This window comes from Sycon ciliatum, chromosome 4, assembly GCF_964019385.1.
Source record: "Sycon ciliatum chromosome 4, ocSycCili1.1, whole genome shotgun sequence".
Taxonomy (NCBI): domain Eukaryota; kingdom Metazoa; phylum Porifera; class Calcarea; order Leucosolenida; family Sycettidae; genus Sycon; species Sycon ciliatum.
The window spans coordinates 18,549,423-18,560,279 of NC_088646.1; the positions used below are offsets into that span (position 1 = coordinate 18,549,423).

A 10,857-nucleotide genomic window follows, 5' to 3' on the forward strand; every position below is an offset into this window, starting at 1 on the left:
AGGGGGACCGAGAGTGTGCTGCACCATGGCATGCATATAACCTAGTGCTGTCCACTGTACGGTACATGATGGTACATGCTCACATCTGTGCTTTTGTGCATTGTGGATCACCTGCAGGTTTTACATCACAACAAAGCTGCGTAATCCACACTATCTACCTGAGACAGCCGTTAAGGTGAGGACCATGATTACTCATAAGTTTGAGGGAGTTGGAAGCGGGAAACAGGAAACTCTGACTACAGCGGATGGTGTTTTGTTCTTGGCTTTTATACTCTGGTGCTACTCCTTGTCTACATTACTTGCAGTTGTCCAGTGAACATGGGTCCATGTGTACAGCTTCTGTTCCGATATTTTCAACAAGTCACTACTTTTTTGACACGGCTCTGTGGTTAGCTAAGTTGGCAACTGATGCATTCTTTTTTGAAAGGTTCGGACAACGCGAAGCATCCCCATTGTGACTGGCCTTCCCTATATGTGTTCTGCAGGTCACGCTGTTGAACTTCATGATCACCCCCGAGGGCTTGGAGGACCAGCTGCTCGGTATTGTTGTTGCCAAGGAGCGCCCTGAACTGGAAGAGGAGAAGGTGCAGCTCATTCTGCAGAGCGCAGACAACAAGAGGTCAGCCACTGTATGATTATGCCAACCATTTCTTTATTTTGCAATAGGCAGCTTGTTACTCACTATTGGATCGCATGATGCACACGTGTATTCACTCGGCTATAACTTACACATGCCTTTTATCCTGTTGTCTGCAGGCAGCTGAAGGAGATTGAGGACAAAATTTTGGAAGTCCTTTCGTCGTCCGAAGGCAATATCTTGGAGGACAGTACTGCCATCGAGATCTTGTCGTCTTCCAAGGTCCTTGCTAACGAGATCTCACAGAAGCAGGTGCGTCTTGTTAGAGAGTTCTGCTTCGATGTCACCCGTGCATTCTCTGCTGATATACGCATGCATGGAATGTAGTGTCTAGCCCCAGTGTGTGAGTGCTGTTCATTTCGCAGAGAACATGCTGATCGTGTAACTGTTCTTTCAGCTGACCTCCGTATTGCACACCTGCGCTTGTATTTGCCCAGGCCATTGCGGAGGAAACGGAGCGCAAGATTGACGACACGCGTGCTGGCTACAAGCCCATTGCCGTGCATAGCAGCGTTCTGTTCTTCTCCATCGCTGACCTGGCCAACATTGAGCCTATGTACCAGTATTCCCTTCCCTGGTTTGTCAACCTCTTCACCAAGTCCATCGACAACTCCGACAAGTCCGACGATCTCATGAAAAGGTAATTGCTGGTGCTAATGGTCCTCTGTACATGTAGTCGTTGATAGTGATCAGAGTGGGTATCAGACAAGCACGACAGGAGGTCACTTTCACGGATGACTTCCTGTTGCCTTGTCAAAGTGGCCAAGAATGGCGCCAGAGCATAGCGAATCTTCCCTGATCACATGAAGTTTGTGGTCGTTCAGCAGTTGCGCGCGCACACGCGTGTGTGTGTGTGTGTGTGTGTGTATGTATGTGTGTGTGTGTGTGCGTGTGTGTGTGTGTGTGTGTGTGTGTATGTATGTGTGTGTGTGTGTGTGTGTGTGCGTGCGTGTGTGTACGGGTGTACACTGTGTAGTATGTTAGCTGACTGTGTACTAGTCTTGCTGTGTCATGTGTCCTGTGCACATCGTGTTCTGTGGTGTGTGTGCAGACTTGCCATTCTGCGTGATCACTTCACCTACTCTCTGTACTGCAATGTGTGTCGATCTCTATTTGAGAAAGACAAGGTAGGTTGTGCCCCGCTGCCTGATGTGTCTAATGCGTTAGTCCATGCTGTTGATGATATGTATATGTCCAATGTGCATGTGTGTAAGTTACATATGTACGTGTGTGCACATGTGCCTGTGTGTGTGTGTGCGTGTGTGTGCGTGTGTGTGCGTGTGTGTGCGTGTGTGTGTGTGTGTGTGTGTGTGTGTGTGTGTGTGTGCGTGTGTGCGTGTTCGCCTGTTCACATGTGCGTGCATGTGCGTGTACGTGTGTGTGTAATTTGTGGTGGGATGCTCACTGTCTTCTCAATGATTCTGATACACTACATGTACCTGTTGTTCACTCCTCTGGTGCACAGCTGCTGTTCTCACTGCTGCTCTGCGTCAATGTACTGAAAGGCCAGGGAGAAGTGAAGGAGGCAGACTGGCGCTTCCTTTTGACCGGAGGTGTTGGTCTGGACAATCCACACACCATCCCATGCCAGTGGCTACCGCCTAAGGCGTGGGACGAGCTGTGTCGCTTGAACGACATATCGGGGTGAGTGGCGACATGATCAAGTTTAAGCTGCCGTGTGCACCCATGCGTGCAATTCAGAGTTTCATCAACCATGATGCTCTCTCTGCTTATACTGGCTTACAGGTTGTTAAGAGATTCGGAACTCGAGAACTCGTGATATACTCGCTAGCACGTAATACAAGTAATTCAGGCTCTTCTCAATTCACACACTCGTGGTGATTCCTTGGAAGTACAGTGTACATAAATTATTAGCCTGCCAACTAGAGAGTTGAAACTGAAGCCTTCTCACTCCAAGGTTTATTAACCGTCATATAAAATGGCCGTTTTCACGCATTTTCAACATGATCACGTATATGCATCACTTACACGGAACAGAGGCACGAAATGTATATACATGTACAAGTAAGCATAATATGCAACTACATGCAATACCCTTCCGCATTCAGCAATTTTATGATCATACCATCATGTATGATGACCCTACACCAGGTTGAATTTTGCGAGTTTTGCGAAAAAGGATCGATTTCGGCAAAATCACTGATATGGTATGGATTCTGAGTTGCATTTTACTTTCAAAATGGAACGCAAACACAGATTGGTCGAATCTAATGCAGGCACAAGCTAAAAACAGATATATACATCAATAGCTACTGTTCAGCCAGGAAGACTGGCATCGTCGCAAAGCGACAAAAAAGAAAAAAACTGAGAATTGAGAGAGGAGATGAGAAATAGAGAGAATGCCCATATCACAGCCTTATGTCATCAGCCTTAGCACTGTGATAGTCCGTGAAACAGTTCCGAGTGTCATTTAGGCACAGGTTGACTGGCTTCTTCGTTGGTCCTTTGCAATGCGAACATGTGAACGCGATTTTCACATGTTTCTTCCCGTGCTTCTTTGCACAGTACCGGCAGTTACTGCGTTTGCCCACGACAGGCAGGTGGGGGTACCGCTGTGCCACCTTGGCCTTCTTGCCCTTCTTGGGGGCCATTGGAGGCTGTGCATTCAATGCAATGCCCGTCAGCTGCCGTGCTGTCGCCAGTCGGAAGTCAGTGGCGTTGAAGTGCACCTGGCATGCAATTGCATCAGGGTTCTCCTTCCTGAACTCTGCAAATAGTTTGTGCGCTTGTGTGGCACACAGATTGACCATGTGGAAAAGCATCGACTTCCAGTAGCGGCGGCTTCGTCTATGCAAATCATCCGTGGCGAGGAGTTGATCACCAACATCAACTCCTCCCATATACGCGTTATAGTTGGCCACCGCCAAAGATCGTCGAACTTCGATCTGGACGTGGTGTCCAGTGTGATCACAGCTGTTCCGCACACACATGTCACTGTCAGTTGCACAGTGAAGTGTTGACGCCACTGTCACTGGCTTTTTGTCCATCCACTGGATCACCAAGATGTTGCCATCACGTACGTAGCGCATATCGCCGCCGCGAGACACTCTTTTGGCCCAAGGCTTTGGCTGCCGAATGGGACCAGGTGGTCCGGTTGGCACGGAGCGTACCGGTGCATCGTGTGCCATCGTGATAAAGGCTGCGCAGTAACGGCAGGGACGTATAGAAGTTATCTATAAAAAGCTGGTATCCTTGCCTGAGGTAGGGTGCCATCAGCTGCTGCACAACTGCTTCGGATATAGGCAGCTGCTGCGGGCCGCGGTTGGCCTTGCCAGGGTACATGTTGAAGTCTACCGGATACCCAGACTCCGATTCAGCTAGCACGAACAGCTTGAAACCAAAGCGAATCGGTTTGCTGGGCAAAAACTGGCGGTAGCTAAAGCGTCCCTTCAATTTCACCATCCTCTCATCAAGCGACACTTGCTGCTTTGGCTGGTAAAGTGTGCGGCATTGATGTCGGACGAAATCATAGAGTTGACGTATGCTGCGCAGCTTATCAGCGAGGTCATGATTGCGTGTGTCTGTCACTTGAACAAACCTCATCAGGCCCTCTGCTCTACGAATGGTCGGTATGAACGAACTTGCCCAGAGGCCATTGTACAGTGATGCTGAACTGTACAACTTGTCGAAGTCACCAACATGTACCACACTCATGTGCAGCAGGAGTCCAAAAAACTTTCCAATTTCCTGGGAGTTTGTTTTGTCCCACTCACCATTCGGGTTCTGGAAACGAACAATGTTGTGGATATGGTCCTCGACATACTCATTCGTGAACGTTGCCATTTTTTTCTAGTTGCGACGTTGGCAGATACAGGCTGAAGAAGTCGATCTCTCGCTCATAATTTCCAGGTGGCAAATGTAGACCAGCTGGTCGCGCAGGTAGGAACGGTGGCGGACTCGGGTCATGATCGTCAGCTGTGTTCCACGTCACGTCAGGGAAGGGACCAGCAGCTGGATTGACGGCAGCACCACCACGTCCACGAGCAACGTCCTCTGGCGACAGGAGCGACAGGTCCGCCACCTCGTCCACGGCCACCGTCACCTCGTCCACGGCCACCGCCACCTCGTCCACGGCCACCGTCGCCTCGTCCACAGCCACCACGTACCCCTCGACCATGTCCACGGCCAGCAGCAGATGCTTGGTCATCACTAGAATCGTCTGACTCTGAGTCCTCGCCGCTGGAGGAAAAGATAAGCAATCGAAAAATTAAAAATGATGATCAGCTGATCGCCGTTGTTCTCAAAGCAATTCCTTGCATTTACTGCTTACCTTTCTAGCAAATCCTCAGAATCGATCCCTGGTGCATCTCCATCACTACTATCGCCTTCCTCTCCTTCTCCTGAGCTACCGGAGCTCTCCATTGGGCTCTCTTCGTCCGACATAGTCACAGTAGCAAGGAAGGCTGACAAGCGCACTTCGATCTACCATATCCTATTATCCATGATATCTCACTTACTTCAAGTGCAAGCAGACCGACTTGCCGCGTGTTCTGATTTGCCCAGGGTCAAAGGCTTTGAAAATGGCGAAATCACCATGTCAACGTCTCAGGAGAGAGTACACGGGATCCACACGTAGTAGTGGGTCGAATTCGACCCACAACGTATGTATGACGGTTAAAGGGTTTTTAAAGGGTTAACCAAAACGAACTCAAAAACAAATCCTAAACAGCAAATCCCGCATGCTGTATTTGCAACAGGAAAACTGTTGCACTCAAAATCATACCTCGCCTATCTTGCTGCGCTCGGCTAGCGAGAAAATTATCGTCTTTTTCAAGCGCAATAGCGGTAACGACTACGGCAATTCCATTGTAAGAAAGTTTGTTGCTCCAAACAATGGAACCCGACACACTGTCTATTGATTAGGTAGTGGTGTTTGCCGAGTCGAAGGTGCGATGACCTTTCCTTGTGCTCAAGATGGCAGTTGTAAGTCAATCAAGTGTCAAGTCCAGTCGGCGAGACAAGCGCAGGCTCCAGTGTTGGCAGCAACCAACTTTCTTACTTGGTCCGCGTCAGCAATATTGTCGCTTATCTTTTGACAATTTGAACTTAGACTTTGGACATGAACGCGTGCACTTGAAGTGATAAAACTTTGTAAGATGGACGGTAAGGTATAGAATGACAACTAGCTGCGAGGAATTTATTGTCCAAGGAAGGGTTCCTACTTTTTTCGGTCCTCCTCATCGCTGCTCTCGGCGCTGGCGACAATTATTTTTGTTCAGGATCGACTGTCTTGCTTTTGCAAGCTCATCTCTCTTCCTCTCCGCTGCCTGGCTATTTTCTAAAAAGAAGTCGATCGTGACGGTCGCCTTCTCTATAGGACTTCGCGTGGGCAGCACGACAGCCTGTGTGGTTCAAATCAGACGCCGTTCTTTGCAAGATTTCATTTTGAACGACGACGACGCGTACAGTACTTGCAAATCTCCACGACGCGCTGGATACTCCGAGCGTTGAGCTGGAGGTAAGGGAGCTGCGATCTCAGCTTGATGAGCGATCCCTGGGGTGAGCGATCTCGGCTGTTCAGCAAAATGAAGCTGATTCCGAGTAGCCGATTGCATTCTTGTGGCTTGCGCTGCTCTTGCCTGCTCAGCGTAAAAAGATAATCTATTTTGATGCGGCGCTATATCAATCAGAATCACCCACCTGTCGCTCTCGAAATCCACTCGAACTCTAGCTAGACCTTTCAGGTACTAGCAAACTAACTTGCTTACCAAAATTGGGATGAAATGGGCTGCCAAGTAAGCATTGGCGACGTATATACAAAGCTGAAAGATAAGCGACAATATCGCTGACGCGGACCAAGTATATTATTTTTATAACAATCATGTCAAACGGCGTTTTAAATAAACTAGTGTACGGTAGATGTTCTTGTCTCTAAGAGTTTGTTGATTTGCACTCTTTGGTTTATTCTGTGTGTGTGCGTGTGTGTGCGTGTGTTGTGTGGCATAGTTATGATGGACTACGAGATAGTATGGGCAAGCAGAATGCTCAGTGGAAGGCTGTATATGACAGTTCAGTAAGTACATGCACAGACATCTGAATGGATCAACATCAATGCGCTGCTGCAATTTGATCGGAATAGCGGGAGTTTTCTGTTTTTCCCACTGTAATTGTGCCGGACTGGCTGCTTGGGCCGAGGTGACTCGTTCGTTGGTATGGCCGACCATATCAGTGAAGCCCAAACTTAACTATTACAGCTATGCCGGACAACTGCATACTTGTCCTTAAAATGTATTCCTCCCTTATCCATCAGTTCATCACTCCACTGACCATCACTCCAAGACAGAAACCCGTTTTGTGACCAAGGCAGTATTAAAAGTAATCCTCCACTAACGCCAGCCGAAACACTCGTGTCCTGATCCACCGTAGCCCATTTAGAAAGATGAAAGCTGGCTATTGGCCAGTTCCCAGGATACGGTCACATGTCCCATAAGAATACAAGTTTCGGTATTTTGAATATCTAGTGTCGACTGGTTTATCACTGTGCTTCATCATCTGCATGTCTTTGCTTGTTCTCGCATGCACACACACACGCACGCACACAGGAGCCACATAGCTGCACTCTGCCAAAGCCATGGTGCGATTTGACCACGTTCCAGAAGCTGCTCATCCTGCGTGCACTCCGGCCCGACAAGGTAAGTGTAGCTGATCACATCGCGTGTCTTACCAATTAGAACTCTGAACCCGTCCTGATTGAGTCGCTGCAGACAGCCACGTGTGACTGAAAACTTGAAAAGTCAACATACGAGCCGCAATCAGCGAAAACGACCCTTAGAGATTTCGTAATTTTTTTCGAGAAAAAGGTCGATTTGTGATGTTCAACGATTTTTTGATCGCGCTGCAAACAGCGCGACGACTTGAACTCTTTGCTTGAAGTAATTTATTTTGAAGTTGAAGGAGTGTCGAGTGGCAACTCCAGTGTTCCTTGATCTTGTTGCGATGGCTGCGGACGCCAGAGCTGTTCGCAGAGCACACACGGCAGTCATTGTCTACAGCTAGCTCGAGCCTGGTGGGGAGTGGATGCTGAAGTAGCCGCTGAAGTTCAGAATGAGGATGAAACGTTCTTTGGTTCCGACATCGATGTCGACAGCGAGGCGGATCGCAGCCGTCATCTCCTGCTGCGATGCGGCTCAAGGTGGCCTATGACTCGTCAGAGTCGGAAGATGAGGAGTCGTCACCTGAGATAAATTCTGTGTCTGGGGCTAGTGACGGCAGCGACGTCGTGTCTTCAGCTGCGGAGGAAAAAATGGAAGACGAGATTGCGGAACGACTCCACGCAGGATGAAGCTGCGAATATGTCGATCATCTCTCCGCACTCATTAGCTATTCTTTGTCATTATAGCTGCTTACTTCACTATTTCAAAAGTATTCAAGCTGCCCACCCACCTTCGAATGCTGAATATTCATTGTACACATACATCGTATACATACATTGCACCAATTTGGAGTACATATTGTATATTGGTGTATACTCCCGTTTAGAATTGCAATATTGAACTTTTTCTTGGCTGAGGTCCTTCAGTAGATGTGGTTCAACAAATTTCTAACCAAAAAGGAATTTTGAAAATGTTGACCCTAAGGGCTGTTTTCGCTGGTTGAGGCCCATACTATGACTCTTGGTTGCTTGTGGACACTGATAGATGATTATCTTACCAAGAGAGTCGACATTTAATAACTCATTGTTGATTGCTTTGTCCGTGTCATCAGGTTGTACCAGGTATCCAGGACTTTGTCACGGAGAAGTTTGGCAAGAAGTTCATCGAGCCACCGCCATTTGACTTGGCAAACGCGTTCAGCGACTCACACAACGGAGCAGCACTCATCTTCGTGCTGTCACCGGGTAGCGATCCAATGGCATCGCTGCTCAAGTTTGCTGATGATAGGGTGAGTGAAGCATTGTGCATGCGCTGTGTGTGAGCCAGCATTGCGCAATCATTGAGACACCCTGCTTAGTGTAATAGTGAGTGCAAGGGGGGGGGGGTGCATTTACTCAGTACACGAAGCTTGATCTAGCATCGGCTGCACTCACTCACTCACGTTGGGAGCGGAGATCTGTTTGTATGGTACTAGTGTTCGTGAGCACTGTCTTGACATCACTGCAACCTAACGAAAAAGGTGTGCAATAGTCTGTAGTCAATGTGCAGTGACAAAGAGTGTGCCAAGTAACAGTTCAGTAGTGTTGTTCGAAAGAAGTGTTAACACCGACGCAAACCACACAGTCAAGTAAAGCCAGTTCTATAACTGAACGTTTTCGTTTCCTTCTCATCATGGGTAAGTACAGGAAATAATGGAAAAATGTCAAATACAGCAACTTAGGGGTCATCGCAAAAGTTTTCCGTCGTCCCTGAAATGAACATTGTTCATTTCGTACTCGGACCCCCTCTCCTCCCTCTGAAACGAACACAGCTTGCTATGCTGGGCGACGAAAATCGCATGCATGTACATGCCATATGTACAGTGTCGGTCGACTTGCGATTTTGGCTCGCACCCCCCCCCCCCCCCCCAATGAATCATGTTCGTTTCAGGGACGACAAAAAAACTTTTGCGACGACCCCTTATAGGGCCATAGTAAAAGCATGGATCGAAACCCCGCGCTATATGTGTGAAATAAAATTCAGTAGAACAGGTCCAAAAACAGGGTGAGGGTGGAGAGATGACTGAAACATAGTGGATATTATTGTTCGATTAACTTTTCCACCGCTAGGGCTTCGGCGGCTCCAAGCTGACGTCGTTGTCGCTGGGTCAAGGCCAGGGGCCGATAGCCATGCGCATGATAGAGAACGGAGTACGCGACGGCATGTGGGTCGTACTGCAGAACTGCCATCTGGCAGTCTCCTGGATGACAACGCTGGAGAAGCTCTGCGAGGTGAGTGCTTCACTCCCTGCTTGCTTTGCATTCTGAAATGTGTTTTTTTCTCTAAAGTGATACATCAGTAGTGTGTTCTACGTTTCCTCTGTGGCAAACCTTCAGCTAAACACAGCATGCTGATCATGGGCAGTGTGGCAATGTGGCAATGTGGAGCAACAAGCTTGGGTGATGCTCCGTGATGTGAAACACATACCTGACAACCATCTCGATTTGGCCGGGACCATCCCGATATCGAGGGTGGTGATAGGCACCCAAATGTGCATTTGCCGCATGCCTCACGGCTACATTTGCGTACATTTACATACCTATAGGTATGTCATTGTGCCGATCTCAGGTCTGCAACGGTTGGCAAGTATGAACCACAGGGTAGCAATGGGGTTGAGTGAAGCGTTTCTTCTGACATGCTTTCCCGGCACTGCATTTGTGCCATGTGCCTACCTTGCAATACATGTACATCACATGTACCTCTTGTTTGTGTTCCCAACCTCCAGGAGCTCAACCCAGATACGACTCATCCAGACTTCCGCCTGTGGCTGACCAGCTACCCAAGTCCACACTTCCCCGTCTCCGTGCTACAGAACGGCGTGAAGATGACCAACGAGCCGCCGAAGGGCATGAAGGCAAACCTGCTCCGTTCCTACCTCAACGATCCCATCTCCGATCCAGACTTCTATGCCGGCTGCACGAATAAGGTATACTGGCTCGGTCTGGCGATCTGACTCGCAGTTCGTCAAACTACAGTGCTGCTCAATGAAATCCAGTCGCGAGAGTCAACTTGGCGCCGTACACCTTTTCGCAGCCCAGTGTTCAGAGGTCTAGGGCTGCGCAATGCCCGGCGCGTACTTGAGAAACTCGACTGGATTTCATAGAGCAGTACTGTTGAGTCGCAATTGGGTGAAACCCCTTGCCAGCTCTCAATCACTTCACTTCAATCATGTGTAGCCGTCTTCTTTAGAGTATGTTTTTGTTATGTTGAAAAGAACTGTGTTTCTCGCTCCACCACTGCTCGACCAGCGAGAAATATGACAGCTACATTAATGTAGGCATACCTGGGCAGTTCACTTCGTATCAGTGGGTGCTACTGTGGCTGCTGCCATGACACATGAATAGCGTCCTCCTCGACTGCAATGTGTTATTTCTACTCTCTGTGTTTGTTTTGTGAGCAGACTGCGTGGCGTACTCTCCTGTTTGGCCTCTGCTTCTTTCATGCCCTTGTGCAAGAGCGGCGCAAGTTTGGCGCACTCGGATGGAACATTCCCTATGAGTTCAACGAGACGGATCTGAGAATCAGCGTTCGTCAGCTGCAGATGTTCCTGAATGAGTATGAGGTGAG

At 48.6% G+C, this 10,857-nt stretch overlaps 1 protein-coding gene across 1 annotated transcript in view; it reads left to right on the forward strand.

Annotated features, from left to right (window-relative positions):
- The window catches only part of LOC135814817 (dynein axonemal heavy chain 7-like), a 96,753-nt gene that overhangs the window by 73,453 nt on the left and 12,443 nt on the right, over window positions 1–10,857 (forward strand). The window contains exons 75-86 of the mRNA XM_065327993.1: window positions 118–175; window positions 486–619; window positions 757–889; window positions 1,075–1,277; window positions 1,689–1,764; window positions 2,103–2,281; window positions 6,605–6,671; window positions 7,201–7,290; window positions 8,363–8,539; window positions 9,360–9,521; window positions 10,016–10,216; window positions 10,691–10,852. Coding sequence (XP_065184065.1) covers window positions 118–175; window positions 486–619; window positions 757–889; window positions 1,075–1,277; window positions 1,689–1,764; window positions 2,103–2,281; window positions 6,605–6,671; window positions 7,201–7,290; window positions 8,363–8,539; window positions 9,360–9,521; window positions 10,016–10,216; window positions 10,691–10,852 — 1,642 coding nt within the window. The remainder of the gene's footprint in view (window positions 1–117; window positions 176–485; window positions 620–756; window positions 890–1,074; window positions 1,278–1,688; window positions 1,765–2,102; window positions 2,282–6,604; window positions 6,672–7,200; window positions 7,291–8,362; window positions 8,540–9,359; window positions 9,522–10,015; window positions 10,217–10,690; window positions 10,853–10,857) is intronic.